This window comes from Palaemon carinicauda, unplaced genomic scaffold (assembly GCF_036898095.1).
Source record: "Palaemon carinicauda isolate YSFRI2023 unplaced genomic scaffold, ASM3689809v2 scaffold75, whole genome shotgun sequence".
In the NCBI taxonomy this organism is placed as follows: Eukaryota; Metazoa; Arthropoda; class Malacostraca; order Decapoda; family Palaemonidae; genus Palaemon; species Palaemon carinicauda.
Window position 1 is genome coordinate 131 of NW_027172038.1, and position 25,232 is coordinate 25,362.

Genomic DNA, 25,232 nt, shown 5'->3' on the forward strand with positions numbered 1-25,232 from the left:
TCCCCATACCCCCTGGCGAGGTGGGATTGGGTAACGTCTATGGTTGATTCAAAGAGTTCTATGTTTCTGAGAAATCTTACCTAGACTAGTCACACTGCTAGTTTCACACAATCACACAGATTGCTCAGGCAGCTAAGCAGGTTTTGCACAGATTTTAGTGAGGTATCAGGGTTTCTCCCTGTTACACGCGGAGCAAGTACGGGGAAAAACCCTGGGTCAAACACCAGCCAGTTGGTTTGGACTTCCACCCTCCTAAAGGGTGATTCTTCCCTAATAAAGAGCAAAAGGGTTTGTATTTAGTGTCGGAACAAATGACAAATTTGAAAGTAATTTGCATTTTTTCTAACGATACAAACCTTAAGCTCTTTGGCCCACCATTACTTGTACCCTTGTAAGTCCTGCTTGCAATCAAAAGTGACGAGACAACACAGGTGTGTGTGAGCAGGGTAGCAGGCTACCCCTCCACCCCCTCTAACCAGTGGTGAGGTAGTTACACTTAGCTAAAAGTCTTATGGCTAGTCCTCCAGCTTCCCCAAAATTATATCCCTAATAAAGAGCTCAAGATTTGTATTGTTAGGAAAAATACAAATTACTTAGAAATTTGTCATATTTATTTTATGTCCCCTTTCTTCAAACAAGGTGTAGTCGGGCAATGTCTAGTTTATGAACAGGCTCACCCCCACTGTGTACTTATCTATTCACCTCCCATTGAAGTCTTTTACTCCTTCCAGCACTGATTGCCCAGGCTGTCATCCTACGAGGAAAACGAGGTGTCAGGCTGCCTCTTGAGGAGCTCCTATGAAGCACATGAGGTCATCCTGGGACAGTAGCCAGCCAGTTGGTTTGAGGTCTTCAACCCACCTTAAGGTGAGTCTCCTATGTAAAGAACAGAAGGTTTGTATGCTGCACTGGAACAAATGACAATGGTTCCGTAACTGGAATACAAACCAACGCTATTTATAGAGGATTTATAGGGGTATTACTTTTGGCGAAGCTAAAAGGACGAGGCATTGGAATTTAACGAGGGTTAACCAACCATACCGTTGGCTAGCAGGGAAGGGGGGTTAGTAGCTTCCTCTCTCAACTACACACCTGTGACTGTACTTTGCTTTGCTTTTGGCTCGGATGGAGAACGGTTGTTACTGCTCTTCTTCCTCACCAATTTGGACAGCCATTACTAATCACTTTTTTGCTTTTTCTTTTCAGTTTGTGTGTGCCTTCCCTGCCAGCCATGCGTACCTGCCCTGGGTCTGAGGACCGCTCCTGCAGAGCATTTATGTCCACTGAGGATACCGATCCCCACCTTTTGTGTCTGGCTTGTAGGGGGCAATGGAGTGACATAGATAAGAAGTGTAGTGAGTGTTGGTAGTGGTCTGCCTCCCAGTGTGAAAGCTTTGGTCGACGGCGGAAGAAGTCTAAACGGGATTCTTCTCCTTTGAAGGTTTCCTCAAACAGAAGAAATACAAAGCTGCTTCTTCCACCCCCATCTTAATGAGAGTTTGCCTTGATGGAGTCATGGAGCTTCAGCACAGCATATTGTTGTGAAAAAATTAACACTATCGTTAGAAAAAATACAATTGTTCCGTAACCGAAATACAAACCACGCTATTTACATTGGGTTTACCTCTTAGCGTAGCTGAAATGGCGAGCCATTAGAATTTAACGAAGGTGTATTACCCCCGCGCTAGTTAGCGGGGGGGATAGGGGAATGGTAGCTAGCTACCCATCCCCCCCTCACACACCGGTGAAGCTCACTTTCACTTTTGGCTCGGACTGGGACAGACTTCTCTGTCTTTGTCCTCGCTTGGCAGCCATTGTTTGTTTTGTCTTTACTTAATCACTTACTTTTCTTTTACTCAATATATATGTAAACATTTTTTCATGTTTGTATATATATTTGAGTATAGAAATCAGTAAGTTTCCTTTTCAGAGTTGTGTGTGTAGTGTACGATATCTCCGTGGAGCCTTGGCAGTTTAGGCCACCACGGTGTAATTTTATGGGTTGCGATCGAGTTTGACTTCGGTCTTTCTCTCTCTCTTGAGGTCGTCCACTCTTTTACTACGTTACTACGCCTTTGTAGCTTTCTTCCCGTGTGGGGGGTTGCTATGCCGTACGTTTTGTCTCAATTAGTTTATGAATCTAATGGTATTTGTTAATTTTTCAGCTTTGTAGAACGATTCTTTCGGGGTTTTCGTTCTTTCTTTAGTGTTCATTCTTTTTTAAAATTATATAATTACATAGTTACATAATTATAATTGTTATAATTCTGTTTTGGTTACAGCTCTCCTTCCGTGAGTGTAAGTGGTTGTGAGGGCACGTGCCTGTTGTGTAATTCTTGTTTTCTTTTCCCTCGGGATTCCTCTTCGGAGCCTTCCCGGGCAAATGAATGTGTACTAATGATTTTTGTTTTATTTTTTTACAGTTACCGATCTAGTTCATTTCTGTAATATGGCAACGGTGTGAGCTGTCTTGTTGAGGCCTGGGGATTCGGCTGTTGCTGCCTCCCCTTTGGATTTTCGTCAGGGGCGTGTCTCCTTCTTCTGGAAGTACTCCCGTCACGATTGACAGCTCTCCAGTTCATTTTAGAACTCTCAGGAGGCTCGCCTCCTTGGGTGGGTAACTTTCCTTCCGAGGGAAGTTTTTTTTCCTGTCTAGGCTTGAGTTTTTCCCCTTTTGGGGGGTTCTTCTCTTGCCTTTTTTTCGTGCGACTATGCTCTTGGTGCTGAGCGGTCTCACCTGCAGTTTCGCTCAAGGGGCTGGGCAACTGCAGGAGCCCCTCTTCGGAGGATTGCTGCTTTTAGGTCACTGGCTGACCAGTCTCTTCTATGAAGTGTTTCTCTTTCGTTCGCGAGAGAGTACACTCATAGAGACTCCTCTTCGGAGGATTCTTCTGCTGCTGTTGCTGTTGGCCTCCTTCGCCGTAAGGCTCACCGTCCGCCTCGTCGTAAGGGCCTCCCATCTCCCTATAAGGGTGCTAGAGGCGCCTTTTTGAATCTCAGTATGCAGCCTACAACTCCTCCTTCTTGATCCTCCGCCCCTGGTGCAGATGGACAGCAATCTGACCTCGTCTTCCGACGGGCAACGGTCTTCCCGACGGACAACGGTCTTCCCGACGGGCAACGGTCTCCCAACGGACATCAATCTCTCGGCGGACAGACAACGGTCTTCCGACGGACATCAGTCTCCCGACGGACAACGATCTCTTCGGGGCAAAGGGTTGCCTCCCACGGGGGTTCTTCCCTTGCGTGTCAGGGTTCCCCTGCGCGCCCTTCTGCTGTGTTCTCTCCTGCTCAGTGTTAGCGCACAGGCGCTCTCCTGCTCCTGCTCAGTGTTAGCGCACAGGCGCTCTCCTGCTCATCAGCGCTCTCCTGTTCGTCAGCGCTCTCATGATGATCATCTCTGCTGTTCCTGTTGGTTCCTGTTACGCGCCCACGTTCGCCCTCGCGATCTAGAACTTCGGTTCAGGTCTGGGTCAAGGACTCTTCTTCTACGAGCAGGCTTCCACGCGTTGCCTTCTGCTCGCCAGCGATCACCAGCTCGCCAGCGACCTTAGACGCGTCAGCGTTCACCTGCTCGTCAGCGATCTACGCGTCAACGATCGCCATCGATCTACCACGCGTGTCAGTTCCCCTGAACACCATCAGTAGCGATCTAGCGCTCGCCTGTTGTGGACCACGATCTCCGGTAGCTGAGTCTTGCCGTAGATCTTCCTCCTGCTCGCCAGCGCTCACCTTTACTTCTGTCCTTCTGTGCGCCAGCTATCTTCAATCGCCAGCGCACATCTGCGCGCCCTTCTATGCCACGCAACAATGGGCGCCAACGGTTTTCTGACCGTCTAGGATCGCCTGATTAACAGCTTGCTTCAGCGCTCACCTTCCTGATGCACCTGCGCGCCTTCTGTTAGCACGATGCGCGCTAACCATCAATAGTCTCTCTCGCGTTGACAATCGCCTATGCGCCTGCGCGATTCTTCACCTGCGCGCTAGCGTTTTGTTAACGCACCACCGCTCGCCAACGCGCCATCGCTTGCCAACGCTCCTTCACTCTCCTACGGGCTATCGCTCGCCAGAACGCGCCATCGCTCGCCTAAGCGTCATCGGTCTCCCGACCGCCTGCGCTCACCCACGTGCCCGCGCGACCGCACGCCTACGCTCATGCGCGACCGCGCACATGCTCTCCAATCTTCGCCCACGTTCCGTCGCACGGACCGATGGCGTTCCGTCGCGCGGACGGACGGCGGTCCGTCGCGCGCGGACGGATTCCGTCGCGCGGACGGACGGCGTTCCGTCGCGCGGACGGACGGCGTTCCGTCGCGCGGACGGACGGCGTTCCGTCGCGCGGACGGACGGCGTTCCGTCGCGCGGACGGACGGCGTTCCGTCGCGCGGACGGACGGCGTTCCGTCGCGCGGACGGACGGCGTTCCGTCGCGCGGAGCGACGGCGTTCCGTCGCGCGGACGACGGCGTTCCGTCGCGCGGAGCGACGGCGTTCCGCCGCGCGGAGCGACGGCGTTCCGCCGCGCGGACCGACGGCGTTCCGCCGCGCGGACCGACGGCGTTCCGCCGCGCGGACCGACGGCGTTCCGTCGCGCGAATGTCGGCTTAATTCTTGCAGTATCCATTGCTCGCCTATGGGTTATCGCTGACCACCAGCTCTCGCCCTTCCTACCACGCTCGCCCTCCTTCTGCGCTCCTTCGCTCACCTTCGTGTGCGTTCCTGCGTGCCCGCGCATGGTGGCTTCCACGTTAGCCCACGCGCAAATCATTGATTTACCATCGCGCGAGCGCCAGGGCGATTGCGACCGCGATTCCCATTGGGGTTTCGCAGCATGGCCAGCCTGGCGAGTCTTCTGGAGCGTGTTTTCAGAACACCGCCTCATCCCGTAAACGCAGAGCATGGCACATGCAAGAATGAGAAGAATCTTCAGGGAGGTCTGAGCAACATTCTTCTTTCCAGAACCTGGGTTAGCCTTTCCCCGTCATTCCCAGGGGGTTTTTGGCGGGGGCTTTCCGTTCGAGATTTTTCCATCGGCCAAGGGGTGACTGTTTAGCCCTTCCTCTCCTCCATCTCGTGAAAGGGGCTTACCAGGTCCTTTCCCTCCTCGGTTACGACCCGAAGTTTTGTTCAAGGAAGCTACAGGAAGGTCATGGGTACTTTCCTCCTCTCGGGCTCAAGCACCTTGGCGTTTCGTCGTCAAGTATCGAACTTGCGGGCAAGCTCGATGTTGGACCATCTGGACGCAATGACCGAGGGCTTCCTTTCGGGTGTCTCATCCGTGGATGTCGACAACCTCAGACACCCTTCCATCCTCGAGAAGAGTTTATTTGTGCCCAAGGACAGAATCATAGACAGCGGCTCTGCGGAGGAAGTCGACTTCCGTTTCCACTCCTCCAAGGCGCTTTCTTCCAGACCCTGCAGGGCCCCAGCGCCTCTTTCTTTCAGCCACGTCGGCCTAAGTTATTGGACCGGCTACGACAACTGAGACAAGGTGTCCAATTGCAGTTCCCTCCTGTCAAGAACAGATGGCACGGGAGGCTCTCCCGGGGGGGGCATAGTCCTAGAGGGAGCGGCAGAGTTCACGAACTCTAGGATTGGCCCCCCCCCCTTGCCGGTTTCATGCTGGGAGGATGCCTAAGGTTACTCATCCGGATGACAGCTTCCCGATGCCCATTCCTGCACGATCTCTGTGATCAGCCAAGGATATCGCGCCTGCCGTCTCTGTCAGCGAATTCAGTGTCTCTGAACCTCTATGCCATAGGGTCGGCAAGAGTTTGCCCGTTTGGGCAGAATGATCCATGCTTTAGGAGAAGGTCCTCCATAGGATCATCGACGGCTTTACCCCCGGCTTCTTCAGTCGATCCTTTCTTGTAAGGAAGTATCTTAGACGGGAGTTCCGTAGTCGTCCTCTCAGCCCTGATCAAGTTTGTCGAACAAACTTCGTCCAGCGTGGAACAGCAGAATCGATCAGACTGGTAACAAGGCGACAGGACTCCTTAGGTCCTGGATCGGAAGGACGGGTACTTTCAGTTTCCATTCCATCCATCTTCCAGGCAGCTCGTGGAATTCAGCCTAGACTACAGGTATTCCTGCTTAGGATGCAGTGTGGCGATCCCGCCGTGGCATCGCAGGTTTTTTTCCCCAGAGAACTCTCCCTGCTTTCCTCATGGCCGCTCAGGTGCAGGCTTCCGCCTCCTTCGCCTTTTGGAGGTCTGGTCAACTCCGGTAGGCTCGGGTTCGACCTTCTTCAGCGCCGGGACAAGCTTCTTGGTGCTTACCATGAGTGAGGGTTCATGGTATTTTGCTAGGAGCCTTCTCTTCTTCTGCCTCAACATCTGGAGTATCTAGCCATGATATTGAGTCAACGGCCTTACCACGTTGGAAACCCCGCTTCTCGTCCGTCCAGCGAGGTTAAGCAACGTCGGATCTGGTCGGTACTTGGATGGGTGACCGCCTGGGGACGCCAGATTCTGTTGCTACCTCCTCCGAGCCTTCCCTTCAGTTGACTGTGGCAAGGCTGAGGAGAGTCGTAGTACCTGGTCTCAGTCAAGCAGAGCTTTCAGCCCTACCTTGGAACATTTCCTACTTCTCTTTTTCTCATTTACCCGTCTATAGTTCCGAACGGTGGCCTCAAGATAAGTTCCATGTGGGGCGGCCCAAGTTCCGGTGGTATCAAAGCAACGATTAACCGGACGTTCTGGCCCCTATGGGACCAGCGGAACGATTAGACCTGCAATGGGTGTTGACCTATGGAACCTCTTCTATGGGAGTGGATATTCTCGTCCTTTCCCCACATTTTTTATGCTGTTCTCGGACTCGTCAAAGAAAGGGGGGGGGGGGCATGTTCCGGTCCAGGCCTATGGTCAGGACCTGAAGGATACCTCTCCATCATTCAGGCAGGCTTGGGGGCCGTAGTCTGGCCCCTCTACAGATCCTACAGCTCCTGCCAAGTCGCTCCGTGCGCGTTGACTTCATGGTTCTGGCGTGTTCTAACCAGCAGGGGACGTATTTTCACACCTTCGCATCTTGCAGTAGAGATACCCAGATGATTTGAGATACTCTCAATACCACCATCGGCTCTCTCATTCCGGGCAGAGGAATGTTCTCTCCGACTATCCGAGCAGAGCCTCGTAGAGAGAGTGTACCTGGGGGTCTTTGGCCTTGAGTAACCAGCAAGTCTTGGTCCGGGGGACCTGATTGCGACAGCTTGGAATCTCAAGCTTCCGCTGTTCTTCCCCCCAGTCTCAGACCCCGAGACTCTGGCAAGATGCATTCCGGTGATGGTGGGACAACATCGATGCCTGCGTCTTCCCTCTTTTGTTGTCTGTTGAGAATGGGTCTCAACAAGACCAGGTTGTCTGTCAACCTTTCAATGGCCCTGAGAGCTCCACTGGGACTATGCGCAGAACGGTTTCCGGACCCTCTGCTTCCCCTGACAGAACTCCCGGGAGAGCTTCTCCCACGGCACAGGCTACTCAAACAACCACACTGCAACATCCTTCACGAGCCAGGGCATCGCTTCGGCTTCATGCCTGGAGACACTACGCCTCCTTCTCAAGAAGAGACAACCCGCTACAGTCGCGGGACGGAGGTCGCGTCATCTGCGATAGTCATCGGCAGGGGTCTTCCAGGCGAAGTGGAGAGTCTTCGGTGGTTGGTGTCGTGGGAGATATACCTCTTCCCTTGAGGCCTCTTCTCCAGCAATAACGATCTTATTGCCTTTCGGCGGGAGAAAACTCCTTTCCGCTCTCGGCAATGAAGCCTGTCGCTCAGCCTTTCCCTGACCTTCAGGCTAAAAGGAATAACTTTTTCCTGCCCGCTGGACCTTTCCTCGCTCATGCAAAGCTGCGAACGTCCCTGCCCTAGTCGGAGTGAGACCTCCAACTTGGAGCATGGCTCGGACTTTTTAGTCCCTTAAGAGATCTTCTCATGACCCTTTACGTCAGGCCTCTGATCGCATTCCGTCTTGGGTCTCCTGCTCACTCTGGCCGCGGCCAGTGTGTAAGCAATCTTCTTGGTCTCGTACGACTCCGCCCTTTCTAAGGAATGGGGGAAGCCAACATTCAGGTTCGCTCCTGAGTTGTTGGCTAGACTCAGAATCTTGGGGTCCCGGCCCTTCGGTCCAATTCCTTCAAGATTTCGAGTCACCATTCTGTATCTGATGTCCCAAAACCTTCTCCTTCTTGCCAGTAAAGGAATCGAGAGGTTAGCTTTTGGGAACAGCTGCAGTTTGTCCTCAGTTGCAGCCGGTTTGGGAGCACAAGAAGGACACGGGGGAGAGTCACCAGTATACCTCTTCAGCTCGGACTCAAGGACATTCATCTCGACCTGACTCCAGACCCTCCCCCGTCATGTCGCCCTACAGCACGATGTCGGATACATCGCAACGTCCCTCGCTTTCGATTAATACTACTCTGTGACGCAGGTGCTACAAGCTGGAGTCTGGAAGCGTCTAATGACCTTCGCAGCCCGCTTCCTGCAGGGCGTGACCCACAGGAGTTTCGATACGTTTTCTATCGCTCTGTGGTGGCTACACAACAGCTGGTCTAACCTCAGGCTCCTTTTTGGACAGGTAGCAGAAGGTTGAGGGCATTGTTCTCAGGTTTTAGTCTGCATGAACGAAAGAAGTATGTCTGGCCCTTACCTCTTTCTTCATCATCCCCTCTACTGGGAAGCAGCATCCTGGTCTTTGCATAGCTGACTTCGAACCTCTGCAGGTAAACCATGCTTCCTTGTGTTCCGAGTATTGAGTCAATACTGTCGTGTCCCCCATACCCTGACGAGGTGGTATTGGGAACGTCCTAACCCAGAGTTCCTTCTGGAACTCCAGGTCAACTGCCTAGGACGGGTCACACTTCTTCCTTCACACACAAGCTTATGTAGGCCACACGGTTCCTTGCGGAGCAAGGAACTTGTGAGGTGCAGGGACTCCTTTTCTCGAGTGCGACTCACTCGGATTCTGAGTCCCCGGGTAAAGCCAAAGCCAGTATGGCTGGGAACTTTCCACCCTACCTAAGGGGTAAGTCACCCAATGTAAATAGCGTGGTTTGTATTTCGGTTACGGAACAATTGACAATTTCGAAGATAATATGTATTTTTCCTAACCATACAAACCTTAGCTATTTACACATATTTGCCCGCCAGCCCTGTCCCCCAAGACAAGTCCTACCTCTAAGTGAAAGTGAGCTTCACCGGTGTGTGAGGGGGGGGGGGGATAGCTAGCTACCACTCCCCTACCACTCCGCTAACTAGCTCGGGGGTAATACACCCTCCTTAAATTCTAATGGCTCGCCATTTCAGCTACGCTAAAAGGTAAACCCAATGTAAATAGCTAAGGTTTGTATGGTTAGGGAAAATACAAATTATCTTCGAATTTGTCATATTATTATATTTTTTTTAATGTATTGTTATATTTTTGGTCCTACCCATTGTCTAACGACATTTTTTTTATTGCAGCACGCCTTACTCCCTGTTGGGCTGTGGATGGCATTTGGACACTAGGCAGTTCGGGTGCTACCTCTGGCCACAGTCCGTAAACCACTACATAATTTTTGGTGCCCAGACCCGGGACACACCTACCTATAGGGATGGTATCGTCATCGAGGAAACGTCGAAAGGCTAAGAAGAGCCTGAGCTGGGATGTGGAGAGTCTGGTCAGGATTGTTAGTGACCTGGCAGCTCAGGTCAAGTCCCTGACACTTCAAGTGGCGGCCCTGAAGACCGTTGAGCCGTCCCCAACGTGCCACATCTGTGGCGTGGTGTCTTGTAGTAGTACTGTTACAGGGGACTGTATGTGATGGTATTCCTGTGGGTTGACCCCCCTCTAACCTGCTGCCGTTATAAGGGGCATAGTCACTCTAGTTACTACTGCCCTTAAAACCACAGGGAAATCACTCCACTATTTTTTTTTAGAAGGAGGACGTTTGTTAAGTCGTTAGCTGTTTTTTTGGGGGGGGGGGCTGGAAGAGAGAGAGAGAGAGAGAGAGAGAGAGAGAGACCCGTAGTTTATCGCCTTGACCCTATGGTTGCTCCAGAGCAGTTGCTAACAAAAAGCTTTGATTAATCAACAAATGCTTATGCCTTCAGTGCACCTTATGTAATGCACTGTAGGTATTATTTAAGGGTCTTTTTAGTGTCCCTTCTACACATAGTTGGCCCCCACTTTTTGGCCTTCTTGAATTCACTCCATTCCCATTTCCTTTCTTCCATCTTGCTGTCCAAACTCTTCAACATATGACTTAACTGTGCAATAGTATGGAAACCCTTGTTGTAACTAGAATGGTCTCCCTGATCCCAGTGTACACACATCAGTTTGATTATTACATTAGAATACAGAAAAGGTTTCATATTTCTACCTCTGCCCATAGTTGCTCCTACTTTGTAGCCTTCTTTACTCACCTTCATTCCCTCTTCCTGTGTTCTATTTTGCTGTTCAAAGTCTTTTTGATTTCACTTCATAGTTGCAATGGTATGGTTACCCCTGTACTACTTCAGTGTAGAATGGTCTCCCCAGGCTGTGTCCACAAATCGATTTGATTATTACATTGAAATACATGAAAGGTTTCATATTTTCAACTTTCCATTAGTATTCATGTATTTTTATAAGCTTTCTTCAAATGTTTACAATTGTACATTACCCCTAAAACTCTCTGAACATTCACAGATAAACGGACTCATCAACGACCTGGGCCTCGAGCAGGTGCGACACACGCGAGTCAAGGACCTGACGTTGAGCGAGAGAAGGCGGCTAAACGTGGCCTGCCATCTCCTCCTCGAGACGGATGTGATCCTCCTCGATCAGCCCACTCGGGGGATGGACATCTTCGATACTTTCTTCCTTGTGGAGTATTTGCGACAGTGGGCCTGCAGAGGCAGAATAGTGGTGAGCGCTGTATATATATGTATACATAAATATTCATCGATATGTTTGGTATATAATTTCTGATCAAATAGCTACAACAGAGAATAGTATTCCTTCATCCTTATGACATTGTATGTCTGTTGTTCATCAAACCCTTACAGTTTCTTATTATTCATCCCTTATTGTCTCTCTCTTTGAATAACTTGTCCATCATCATCAACATTATCTAGTTTTAATTCTTACCCATTTATTACAGCCAGACATTCTAACCCAAACACAATAATAAATGCATTTCCTTCACGACAGATCCTCACCATTCAACCGCCAACTTACGAGATCTTCACCATGATCTCTCGCGTCGCTCTCATCTCCACGGGCCGCCTCATGTACTTCGGCAAGAGGCGAGAGATGCTGCCATATTTCGCCTTCATAGAGTACCCGTGCCCTGCCTACAAGAACCCCTCTGATTATTATCGTAAGTAACTCGCCCACCACTTGGGGTCAGGGGTCGGTTTGACATGATTGTGAGACTCGAGAAAAGAGTCATTGATGGTTCCACTGATGTTACAAGAAGAATGGAGTAGCTGGAATAACATAGTAAATGGCATCGACAAGTTGAGTGACCTAAGTAGAGGTCACATATATCTAAAATGACCCAAGAAAAGAAGTCACTAGAGAGGTCACTCAATGCTTGGATGATGAAAGGGAAAATTCATTCGTAGGTTATGTTATGTAAGGAGAGGTCACATACAGCTAAATTTTATCAAATAATGACAAAAACTTTTGTGCAAAATTGACCCTAGAGCTAAGAGGTTCACGTTAGCTGAAGGAATGCTGAAAAGAATTTCTAGTTGTAGATTAAGCTAGCCTTATGTTAGCACTGGCTCTTGCTTTTGAAAAAGCTTTTGCATGAAGATAATCAATGATGCTGGCTACTTGTAGCTTTGATAAGGTTGTCAATGGACTAAGAGACCTGGTGTGGGTATTGATACATGTCCAACCAATTCAGAACAATCAAAATGGTAAATGGAGAGAGTAAAGGAAACCTATATAGCGATGCAAAGTTAAAAAGCAGTAGTATTGGTAAGTTGAACCTGTGGGTGAAGCTAGAGATTTAGAGCCTGGTGGACTGAGTTAATAAAGAGCCCCTCTCCTCCTTACCTTGGTGACTTGTTAGGAATTCTAAATGTATAATTACATCATTTTATTTTCTAACCCTGCTTTGGAGGCTTAATGGGCCATTTTCAAAAAGTGCCCCCCCCCCCCTCTGTCCCCCATTAGCTACACCAAGGGCTGAACCTCATCGAGCAAATTGTTATTATTCTAGTGCAGTAGTCAACCTTATATCCTTATGTAGCCCAGACCTGGAGAGGAATAGAATGGTAGAACAAGTGACAGACTTAAATTGGCCTCTTGATTGACGCACTGTAATAAGAATCTTCGAAAAAAATCGAGCGAGAGAATTTGACGGTGAGTTTGCGTGGTAGTGTTATTACTAGTCGGCTCAAGAGTAAAACCAATGGTAGCTCACTGTTTAAAGGATTAGATTAATTATGTTTATAGGAACACAGAGGAAGAGAGAGCTTGCCAGAGTTCAGTAACATTAAGTATAGTACTGTATGAGTAGGTCTTGTATGAATAATAAGTTCATTGAACTAAGGAACCTCCGTAACGAGGCTATAATATTGATAATCATAAGTTCATTATTATTATTACTGTATTAGCTAAGCTACAACAGGATGCTATAAGCTCAAGGGTTACAACAGGGAAAATTAGCTCAGTGAAGAAAGGAGATGAAAATATGAATAAGCTAAATTTGTAAAGTAATGAATAAAGAATATGAAATATGAGATCAGTAACTACATAAAACGAGACATGTCATATATAAAATATGAAGACAGACTCATGTTAGTTCTGTTGTGGTTATTTTAATAGTTCATTATTTCTAACGCTTGATAAAGATTATTCTTATACAGTAACAATGTAGCAATAATTTATAATTAATTATACTGATTAATATGAATTATAGCTATCAATGAAAATGACGTTTCTTGCCTCAATTCTAAACGATCTGCTTCCCTTTCAAGTCGATCTCGTAACCCTGGATGACCTGAGTGCCGAGGCGATGCTGGAGTCTTCCCAGCGCGTGGAGATGCTGGCGGAGACGTTCCGACGTCGCCAGGAGGCTCTCAGCGACCCCGGGTCCCCGGGGCCGCTTCCCGAAAAGGTCCGCAAGGAGAACCTGTGTATGCAGCTCCTCGGATTGTGGATGTGAGTAGTAAAAGTCTTTTGAGGTTTGTGAGATAGAATGGTTGCTTCATCCTTATCATAATAATCGTAAAGACCCTTAGGTAAAGAGCTTCGACCAAAGAACCTTTCAGAGGTTTGAACCTGCGTGTAGTAAAGACTTAAGAACGACGCACTTTTGGAATGCATCACGTTCTCTTATCACATTGACTAGGGTCATTTGTTACACTATATGATTTGTATTGTAATAACAATTTTTTCATATTGATTCTGAAATGATTATTGCAAGTACAGTATTAAGAACGTGCATATTTGTAGGATACTTCTGATTGCAATATGTTCAGCCTTCTCGTATTTGGCTATTAATGCTGCAACATCCACTATATTTTCATCATTGACTTCATTAACAAAGAGTAAATAGATTTTGCTGATGATCTGAATTTCATTTTGTCTTAGTGCATCATCTCAAGGAAATATTTATACATTTTACCCTTTATTTTCCAGTCGTGCCATGATATATCAGTTCCCTTAGAACATGGTGCACTGGCTGCTTATGACGCTAGTGGCTGGCATCATGTCCGTCGTGGTCGGGTGTGTATACTGGGATGTGAGGAGTTCCAAGTCCCAGCACCAGGAAAGTGTCAACAACAGATCCGGCTTTCATTATTCCATGGCTGGCTTAGGCCTGTGGCCGGTTCTCCTCATGGCCATATCAGAAGTCTGGAGGGACAAACCGGCCGTTTCGAGAGATGTGAATGACGGCCTGTATTCCCGCGGTATATACATCATTACTAAAGTGAGTTGGTTATTCTCGAACTTTTTAACATGTACATGTACACTTGATGTGTGTAAGTGTGTACTGTAAGCGTTTAATAACCTGCCTTACGTTGATAGGTTCCAACCAGTGTTTATTTACATAGATTGAATTGTTGCCCTATACTGTACAGTAAAGAAATGTATATATTCCTTGTACACACACTAAACGAAAATTTCTTATGTCCTGCTATCATTTTATAAAAATCAGATACCTATATTAGTAAACTTCCATGTGAAGTACACTACTGTACAATGCAGCCCTTAATTATTGTTGTACGATGTTGAAATCGATGTGAGATCACGATAAATGACGTAACGGGAGTGCATTTTTTAACCTAAGGATGAGTAATGTAGATTTAGATCTGATGTACGTCAAACCAATGTACAGGGGAGTATTAACCCTTTTACCACCAAAGGATGTACTGGTACGTTTCACAAAACTCATCCCTTCACCCCCATGAACGTACCGGTACGTCCTTGCAAAAAACTGCTATATAAATCTTTTTTTGCATATTTTTGATAATTTTTTGAGAGACTTCAGGAATTTTCCAAGAGAATGACCTCTCTATGACGGAAATTAAGGCTGTTAGAGCAATTTAAAAAATGTATACTGCAAAATGTGCTTGAAAAAAAATAACCCCTGGGGGTTATGGGTTGGAAAGTTTCAAAAAACCTGGGGGTAAAAGGGTTAAAGAACCTAAATTTGAGATAACTTTGAATGAACGGTAAAGTTCAATGCGACACGAAATCATTTATTGGACTTCTAAATCAAGAATCTATTTAGCGTCGTAGCTGTGATTCTCTTAATTTTTCTTCCAGATTTGCTACAGTTTCTTAGCAGCGGGCGGTGTTTTCTTAGCGTACGTCCTGCCAGCGTACACCATGACGGGTTTCCCGTCGGCGGAGAAGTTCTACGTGTACATTGGTTACATGCTGTTGTATTTATACGCCGTGCGCGCAGTTGCCATTGCGACGGCTTGCCTGTTTAATACGAGGCATACTGCGGCCATGGCAACTGGGGTTGTGCTGACGGTGGCCACCATAGGTGCTGGATTTACAGTTCATCCTCGGGTAAGTTTTGTTTCCTGAATTCGCTGTAATGCAATCCTTGCTCGATGTTTTAGCTTTGACTAATTGTTTTTTTATTTTGTATTCCCTCAGCTAGATATTCTACAGTAAATCGATTGGTAAGCAAGTTCATGTCCCCTTCATAGCTTATCCATACAGAGCAGTAGGTCCTCAGCTTGCAAACTTGCCTACCCTTAGCCAAAATTTAAAAAGATTGACTTACAAATAGATTCTTGGAACCTGTTAAGTTTTTAAGTTCAGGACTTTCTGTATTTTAGCGATGATGATGCTTATACTGTCTTTCGTTTCCAAAGTTTCATCAGAAAGAACTTGCCTTCAGTATGCTTCGATATAGTCTTAGCTCACATTCATAACTTGAGTGATCATAGCTCTGTCAAGCACATGACTTTCCGAGTGATGCACGAGAACGTTCTTAATGTTGTCTAGTGGTCAAGTAGCTTGATGTCCTAAATAGGACTTATTCTTACATTGGGAAACAATAGTCAGCATTCATTCAACCAATTAATAGATCCATTCGTTAATAAAATTTCACTTTCAAGACAATTAACAGCTTTCTATAGATTTGGCTTCGATTTCATCATCACCATCATCATCATCATCATCTCCTCCTACGTCTATTGACACAAAGGGCCTCGTTTACATTTTGCCAGTGGTCTCTAACTTGAGCTTTTAATTCAGTACTTCACCAGTCACCATCTCCTACTTCACATTTCATATTTCTCAGCCATGTAGGCCTGGGTCTTCCCACTCTTCTAGTACCTTGTGAAGTCCAGTTAAGTGTTTTGGCTTCAAAGGAATATAATTGCTCACATGCCAGAGGCCTATTAAGTGTTATAAGTGATAACTTCTTTTACAACAAAGAAAAGGTATTATTTTTTTATAAATGCTTAATGTATCCTAATTAAATCATTACAGGGAGCCTTTGTACTCTTTTTCTTTACATAATTTCATTGGTGAATAGAATTAAAGCATTGTTTGTAACCAAATGAGTATTACCTAATAAACTGTAACTATTATGTGCTATATAGTTTTTGGAAACAAACGAACTACAAAGCCCACTAAAGTTTTGGCAATGTTGTATACTTAAATACATAAACCCGGGTCTGTTATTATATCACGAAAATAGAACTTTGATACATTACGTCAGTAATAGTATTTTACAGATTGTAACGAATGGAAGTAGTAAATGAGATATGGGGAGGATTGAATTCTCTTATACAGTTCATTTTGACATGTGAAATAGTCTACTGTAAGTCTACATTTTGTTTTGCATGCATTGAAGTAAAATTCAGTGATGAGGTCACGCAGAGAAAGTTCAAGGGAATAGCCACACACACGACTGTTCTATTTTCGGTGATACCATTCATCGATTTTCTTCTCTCTCCTCCAGGATATGTCATCGTGGACTTGGCCCACTCTGTGGTGGTCGCCCACCCGTTGGCTCTTCCGAGAAGTCAACCGTTACGAGTTCAACAACACGAACGAATTCCTGTGCGACAGGAATCCAGTTCTGCAGGACAACCTCTCCGTCATCCAGAGAAAGGTTTGTTTGCTCAGTGGTGCGTGCATGATTAAACCATCCATTTTTTGTCTACTTTAAAATGAGCCATATATCCCCTTTAATGCTTTTGGTATTGCCGTCACTTTTTGTCCAATTTGAAATAAGCTATAAACCTGTATAGGGTTTTAATATTTTCATAATTTTTTGTCTGCTTTTAAATGAGTCACAAAATCCATAGATGGTTTTAATATTTCTCTCAGTTCTTGTCTGCTTTAGAATAAGTCATAAATCCCATATAGGGGTTTACTATTGCCATCAGTGCACCCCCCATAGTGCAATGTAGGCTTTAATTAAAAGTCTGTACAAGGTCCCTTCAGCATTTACTTCCACCAACTTTATAAACCTCTACTTTTTCCTTCAATTTTCCATTTTCTTTCCAACCGTAGTGATAATTTCATAGCTCAATTGAAAAGTTCCCTCCAAGTTGTACCTCTCCACTGAATGATCTCTCCGGCACCAGTTCTTGGGCCACCAAAGTCCGCAAACCTAAAATATATTTGTTTCAGAATTCCTTTACGCTAAAATTTGTGATTTTTTTTTATTCAAAGGGTGGCAATACTATATTGCTGTTACCATTGTTCTACTTTACTTTCTAATACCCACTCACTTTGATTTAATTTTTTTGTAAGCTACATACATTGCAGTGATAGGATTTTGGTAAGTAGTGTATGAATTCATTTCTGAGTGAATTGTTTTTTTAAGTGTGATTAGATGGGATGCTCTTTGCAGGAAAGTCTCATTAAATTGATTTTCAATTGGTTTTTCAGTGTAAAGTAGAGCATGAATTTATATGTGAGAGTAAAGTACTGTAGATATGATCTGATTTCCAAGTGTAAAGTAAAGTACTGTATAAATTTATTCTTCGAAGTAAACTGTAATTATCTATAGAAAAACCTTGCATGAAATTACTGTAAAGTAGGAGATAAACTCAAATGTTCGAATGTATATTTCTACCAAAGTGTTTTTGTAAAATCATGTAATATGATATTTTCAATATTAATCTTACCCGTTGATCATGTAGCTGCAGCTCTGCTGCCCGACAGAAAAAACCTACGGGCGGAATACGCCAGCGATCGCTATACAGGTGGGGGTGTACATCAACAGCGCCATCTGTCGAGTAGGTACTCAAGTATTTCTTGTCAACAAAGAACCAATTTTCTCTCTGTCGTGCCACCGGCAAGACCTACTTGATACGCTGTTGTTTTCTGGAGTTGATTTTCACGTTATTTGGTGAAGTATTCTCTCTAGTTATTAGCTTTCGCTGTGCAGAAGTTATCCTCAATACTTTCTCACTTTCATTGATTAGATTTTGGATTATTTGTTGACGACTTGGATAGATTTTGGATTTCCCCCCTTTGACTAATTCAAGATGTCTGACCCTACTCAAGTCCCCAAGTACAGGAAGTGTAGCGCTAGGGACTGTTCTAGGCGTCTTCCGAAGGCCTCGATCGATCTGCACACCGTTTGTTCCAATTGTAGGGGTAAAGCCTGTCAATTGGAAGATCGATGTGAGGAATGCGCTGGGCTTTCGGAATTCGATTTTCAAGAATTCCTAAAGTATGCACGTAGGCTAGAGAAGGATAGGATCAGGAGGAGTTCGTCTCGCTCTATTGATTTTTCCTCTCCCCATGCCCCTCAACCTTTTCCTTCCCCTGTAGTGGTTACACCCGACCCTCCTACTAGCTCTCATCAACCTTCGATGGCGGATATGATGCGTGCCATTCAGGCTCTTGGTGAGAGAGTTGAGTCATTAGCGAATGACCGCAATCAACTCCTGGCTGACGTCAGGGAGTTGAAAGAGAAAAGTGCAGTGGGAAGTGAAGTGAGTGTCAGTGCAGTGAAAAGTGTCAGTGTTACGCATGAGGGTGCGTCTGTTCGTGCCTGTCGTCCTCCCAGTCCGGGACCTCTTGCAAGCTCCCAAGCCCAGGGGAGAAGCAATGTCGAACGACCAAAGGGTTCGACAGGCCTTGATCAGCGGACAGACGTTCCCTCCGTGGTTGAGGACGTATCTTGCCGAGATCGTCCCACCCACAAACAGACGAGTGAGCCCATTCATTCCTCGTCTGCGGAAGAGGTTTCTCGTCAGAAACGCTGGACCAAGGTCTCACGACCTCTCAAGCGCAAGGTCCCTTCCGAACGAGTCCAACGGCCCAGGTGTAGCCACTGGGTCAGTTCGGACTCGCCGCAGTCCTCCGTAGACTGCACACCTCCCAAGAGAGGTAGAGTGGTTCCGCAGCAGGCAATCACTCCGTCTGTTGCCGCACCAGCCGCTGTAGACCCTAAGTGGTCTTTGCTGCAGTCTATGCAGACTCAGCTAGCTTCCTTCATGCAGGAGTATCGTGCTGAGAAGGTTGACGATGCACCCGTTAGCCTACAACCTGCCACGGTTGTGCGCCCAGCTGACACTGCGGCTGCCTGCTCCCACACTCCGGCTGTGAGAGCTCCACCACCTATGCGCAGTCGACCCTGCCAGACGCATGTTGACGTTAGCCAACGTGCAGCACCCTCCGTTGCCGTGCGTGAGCTACTGCATCAGCAGGAAGGTGGAGTCAAGCTGCCGTGTTTTGACGCGGTGCGTCAGTCTCCGCAACCCTCGGTGGTCCCCACCACGCACCTCCACTCCGCTTTGGTTGTTGCCAGCTCTCAGACTGACCAACAGCGGCATGATGTTGGATCCAGTGCAGCTACGCATGCACCCGTGCTGCCGGATTCTGCCGTTCAGAGTCCTCCTTTGCCGCTTCCTCCTCAGCATTCGGATGAAGGAATCTCTGATGACGACGAAGCTGCGCATTTGGACGACCAACACTCCGACATAGATGAACCCAAGACTACGCCTCCCTCCTTAGACTTTAGGAAAGTCCTTGCCCTGTTTAAGGAGTTGTATCCGGACCAGTTTGTGTCTGCAGCTCCACGCTCACCTCCCTCTGAGTTCGCTTTAGGCATGCAGTCAGCAGCTCCTGCCTTTACGAAGCTCGTACTCGCTCGCTCGTCCAAGAGAGCTTTTAGGGTACTGGGAGAGTGGTTGCAGGCCAAGAAGCAGCTTGGGAAGACATCCTTCTTGTTTCCCCCAGCCAAGCTTGCTTCCAGATCTAGCGTCTGGTATGCCACGGGAGAGGTTCTCGGCTTGGGAGTTCCTGCCTCTGCCCAGGGCGACTTCTCAAGTCTGGTAGACTCTCCCCGCAGACTGGCTATGAGACGCTCCAAGATTTCCTGGACTTCTTCGGACATGGACCATCTTTTTAAGGGAGTTTTCCGTGCGTTCGAGATCTTTAACTTCCTGGACTGGTGTTTGGGAGCGTTGAGCAGGAAGACCTCCCCTTCGGATAAGGATTCTGCCATGCTCATCATGTCCTGCATGGACAAAGCCATTCGGGATGGGTCTGGCGAGCTTGCGGCTTCTTTCGTGTCTGGAGTTCTCAAGAAGCGGGATCACCTTTGCTCCTTCTTGTCGGCGGGAGTCACCCCATGTCAGAAGTCAGAACTGATGTTTGCTCCGCTATCGAAGTGTCTCTTTCCTGAAGAGTTGATCAAAGGGATTGCCGCCTCGTTGATCCAGAAGGACACTCATGACCTGGTGGCGTCATCCGCACGTAAAGTCACAGCTTTACCTTCCGTGCCTAGACCTAGGATGGACACACCAGCGTCTAGGTTCATTCTGCCCTTTCGTGGCAGAACCTCCAGCAGAGGAGGTACTCGTGCCGTTAGTCAACGTGGCAACAAGAAGAAGGGTTCCAAGTCCTCAAAAGGCAGAGTCTGACTGCCACCTTCTTCAGACAGCAGTGGGAGCCAGGCTCAAGAACTACTGGCAGGCCTGGGAGAACAGGGGTGCAGACGCACAGTCTGTGAAGTTGCTCAGAGAGGGGTACAGGATTCCATTCTTGCGCAAGCCCCCTCTAGCAACAACTCCCATCGACCTCTCTCCCAGGTACAGAGAGGAGGACAAGAGGCTAGCTTTACAGCAAGAGGTGTCTCTCTTGCTACAAAAGGGAGCGGTAGTCATAGTCCGGGACCATCAATCCCCGGGCTTCTACAACCGTCTCTTCTTAGTGGCGAAGAAGACAGGAGGGTGGAGACCGGTGCTAGACGTCAGTGCTCTAAATGTCTTTGTCACCAAGCAGACGTTCACCATGGAGACGACGAAGTCGGTTCTAGCATCGGTCAGGAAGGAAGACTGGATGGTCTCGTTAGACCTAAAGGACGCGTACTTTCACGTCCCCATCCACCCAGATTCCCAACCTTTTCTAAGGTTCGTTTTTGGGAAGGTGGTATACCAGTTCCAAGCCCTTTGCTTTGGACTAAGCACGGCACCTCTAGTGTTTACCAAACTGATGAGGAATATTGCCAAATTCCTGCATTTAGCAGACATCAGAGCCTCCCTCTATTTGGACGACTGGCTTTTAAGAGCTGCGTCAAGTCGTCGCTGTCTGGAGAATCTAAAATGGACTCTGGATCTGACCAAGGAATTGGGTCTCCTGTTCAATATGGAAAAGTCCCAACTCGTCCCATCCCAAACTATAGTATATCTAGGTATGGAGATTCAGAGTCAAGCTTTTCGGGCTTTTCCGTCGGCCCCCAGAATCAGTCAAGCCCAAGAATGCATCCAGAGCATGCTGAAGAAGAACCGATGTTCACTCAGACAGTGGATGAGTCTGATAGGGACGCTTTCATCGCTGGACCAGTTCATCGCGTTAGGGAGACTCCACCTCCGACCCCTTCAGTATCACCTAGCTGCTCACTGGAGAAAGGACATGACGCTAGAAGCGGTCTCAGTTCCTATCTCCGAGAAGATGAAGTCTGCACTGACTTGGTGGAAGAACAACATTCTGCTCAGGGAAGGTCTACCACTGGCTGTTCAGACCCCCGACCACCTTCTCTTCTCGGACGCATCGGACACGGGCTGGGGTGCGACACTGGACGGTCGGGAATGCTCGGGCACGTGGAATTCGGATCAAAGAGCACTGCACATCAACTGCAAGGAGCTACTGGCAGTTCATCTGGCCTTGAGAAGCTTCAAGTCCCTCCTTCTAGGCAAGGTGGTGGAAGTGAACTCCGACAACACCACAGCCTTGGCGTACATCTCCAAGCAAGGAGGGACTCATTCGATGACGTTGTTCGAGATCGCAAGGGACCTCCTCACCTGGTCAAGAGATCGGAAAATATCTCTAGTAACGAGGTTCATTCAAGGCGACATGAATGTCATGGCAGACCGCCTCAGCCGGAAGGGTCAGATCATCCCAACAGAATGGACCCTTCACAAGAATGTTTGCAACAGACTATGGGCCTTGTGGGGTCAGCCCACCATAGATCTGTTCGCTACCTCGATGACCAAGAGGCTCCCAATTTATTGCTCACCGATTCCGGACCCAGCAGCAGTTCACATAGATGCCTTTCTTCTGGATTGGTCCCATCTAGACCTTTATGCGTTCCCCCCGTTCAAGATTGTCAACAAGGTACTGCAGAAGTTCGCCTCTCACGAAGGGACAAGGTTGACGTTGGTTGCTCCCCTCTGGCCCGCGAGAGAATGGTTCACCGAGGTACTGCAATGGCTAGTAGATGTTCCCAGGACTCTTCCTCTAAGAGTGGACCTTCTGCGTCAGCCGCATGTAAAGAAGGTACACCCAAGCCTCCACGCTCTTCGTCTGACTGCCTTCAGACTATCGAAAGACTCTCAAGAGCTAGAGGCTTTTCGAAGGAGGCAGCCAGAGCGATTGCCAGAGCAAGGAGGACATCCACTCTCAAGGTCTACCAGTCAAAATGGGAAGTCTTCCGAAGCTGGTGCAAGGCGAATTCAGTATCCTCAACCAGTACCTCTGTAACTCAGATAGCTGACTTCCTTTTACACCTAAGGAGGGTAAGATCCCTTTCAGCTCCTACGATCAAAGGTTACAGAAGCATGTTGGCAGCAGTCTTCCGCCACAGAGGCTTAGATCTTTCCAACAACAAAGATCTACAGGACCTCCTTAAGTCTTTTGAGACCTCGAAGGAGCGTCGGTTGGCCACACCAGGTTGGAACTTAGACGTGGTTTTAAGGTTCCTGATGTCAGCAAGGTTCGAACCGCTTCAATCAGCCTCTTTTAAAGATCTCACTTTGAAGACTCTTTTCCTCGTCTGCTTAGCAACAGCTAAAAGAGTCAGTGAGATACACGCCTTCAGCAGGAACATAGGATTTACATCTGAAACGGCTACATGTTCCTTACAGCTTGGTTTTTTAGCTAAAAACGAACTCCCTTCTCGTCCTTGGCCCAAATCGTTCGAGATTCCAAGTCTGTCCAGTTTGGTTGGAAACGAACAAGAGAGAGTACTATGCCCAGTAAGAGCTCTTAAGTACTATTTAAGACGTACGAAGCCATTACGAGGACAATCAGAAGCTTTATGGTGCTCTATTAAGAAACCTACTTTACCGATGTCGAAGAACGCAGTTTCTTATTACATCAGACTTTTGATTAGAGAAGCTCATTCTCATCTGAATGAGGAAGACCATGCTTTGCTGAAGGTAAGGACACATGAAGTTAGAGCTGTCGCAACTTCAGTGGCCTTCAAACAAAACAGATCTCTGCAGAGTGTAATGGATGCAACCTATTGGAGAAGCAAGTCAGTGTTCGCATCATTTTACCTTAAAGATGTCCAGTCTCTTTACGAGAACTGCTCCACCCTGGGACCATTCGTAGCAGCGAGTGCAGTAGTAGATGAGGGCTCAACCACTACATTCCCATAATCCCATAACCTTTTTTAATCTTTCTCTTGAAATGTTTTTATTGTTGTTTTTGGGTTGTACGGAAGGCTAAGAAGCCTTTCGCATCCTGGTTGATTTGGCGGGTGGTCAAATTCTTTTCTTGAGAAGCGCCTAGATTAGAGGTTGTGATGAGGTCCTTTAGTATGGGTTGCAGCCCTTCATACTTCAGCACCTAGGAGTCGCTCAGCATCCTAAGAGGATCGCGAGGCTCAGTAAGGAAGACGTACTTAAAAAGGCAGAGTAATTGTTCAAGTCGACTTCCTTACCAGGTACTTATTAATTTTATGTTTGTTATTTTTGAATAACTGCTAAAATGAAATACGGAATACTTAGCTTCTAATGTTAACATGTATGCTGGTCTCCACCCACCCCCCTGGGTGTGAATCAGCTACATGATCAACGGGTAAGATTAATATTGAAAAATGTTATTTTCCTTAGTAAAATAAATTTTTGAATATACTTACCCGTTGATCATGAATTAAAGGACCCGCCCTTCCTCCCCATAGAGACCCAGTGGACCGAGGAGAAAATTGGTTCTTTGTTGACAAGAAGTACTTGAGTACCTACTCGACAGATGGCGCTGTTGATGTACACCCCCACCTGTATAGCGATCGCTGGCGTATTCCGCCCGTAGGTTTTTTCTGTCGGGCAGCAGAGCTGCAGCTACATGATCAACGGGTAAGTATATTCAAAAATTTATTTTACTAAGGAAAATAAAATTTTTAATTATAAAATAAATTTTTGAATATACTTACCCGGTGAATATATAGCTGCAACTCTGTTGCTCGACAGACAAAAACTTGTACAAAAAAACTCGCCAGCGATCGCTACACAGGTAGCGGGTGTGCCCATCAGCGCCATCTGTCGGCCAGATACCAAGCTCTATGTAAACAAAGACTCAATTTTCTCCTCGTCCCACTGCGTCTCTATTGGGGAGGAAGGGAGGGTCATTTAATTTATATATTCACCGGGTAAGTATATTCAAAAATTTATTTTATAATTAAAATATCATTTTTAAATATTTAACTTAGCCGGTGAATATATAGCTGATTCACACCCAGGATGGTGGGTAGAGACCAGTAATATATGTTTACATTTTATGAGCTAAGAGTTTTTATTTCATTTTAGAAGTTATCAAAATAACAAAAACAAAATAAATAGGTACCTGGTAAGGAAGTCGACTTGAACGATTACTCTGCCTTATAAGTACGTCTTCCTTACGGAGCCTCGCGATCCTCTTAGGATGCTGATCGACCCCTAGGAGCTGGAGTATCAAGGGTTGCAACCCATACAACAGGACCTCATCAAACCCCTAATCTAGGCGCTCTCAAGAAATGACTTTGACCACCCGCCAAATCAACCAGGATGCGAAAGGCTTCTTAGCCTTCCGGACAACCCAAAAAAACAACATTAAAAACATTTCAAGAGAAAGATTAAAAGGATATGGAATTAGGGAATTGTAGTGGTTGAGCCCTCACCCACTACTGCACTCGCTGCTACGAATGGTCCCAGTGTGTAGCAGTTCTCGTAAAGAGACTGGACATCCTTTAGATAAAAAGACGCGAACACTGACTTGCTTCTCCAATAGGTTGCGTCCATTATACTTCGCAGAGATCTATTTTGCTTAAAGGCCACGGAAGTTGCAACAGCTCTAACTTCGTGCGTCTTTACCTTAAGCAAAGCTCGGTCTTCCTCACTCAGATGTGAATGAGCTTCTCGTATTAACAATCTGATAAAGTAAGATAAAGCATTCTTTGACATAGGCAAAGATGGTTTCTTAACTGAACACCATAAAGCTTCAGATTGGCTTCGTAAAGGTTTGGTACGCTTTAAATAGAACTTAAGAGTTCTCACAGGGCATAAGACTCTTTCTAGTTCCTTGCCTACGATCTCCGATAAGCTGGGAATATCGAAAGATTTAGGCCAA

The 25,232-nt window shown here is 47.0% G+C and overlaps 1 protein-coding gene and 1 pseudogene across 1 annotated transcript in view; both read left to right on the top strand.

Moving 5' to 3' along the window:
- The first annotated feature begins 702 nt into the window (after positions 1-702).
- LOC137637445 (ATP-binding cassette sub-family G member 8-like) overlaps positions 703-25,232 on the top strand; it is a 33,947-nt gene continuing 9,417 nt past the window's right edge. Inside the window, 7 exon segments of the mRNA XM_068369639.1 lie at positions 703-867; positions 10,662-10,880; positions 11,166-11,334; positions 12,947-13,130; positions 13,611-13,902; positions 14,742-14,993; positions 16,402-16,554. Of these exon segments, the coding sequence (XP_068225740.1) occupies positions 799-867; positions 10,662-10,880; positions 11,166-11,334; positions 12,947-13,130; positions 13,611-13,902; positions 14,742-14,993; positions 16,402-16,554 (1,338 nt within the window). The 5' untranslated portion in view covers positions 703-798.
- Positions 6,359-6,477, top strand: LOC137637448 (5S ribosomal RNA; annotated as a pseudogene).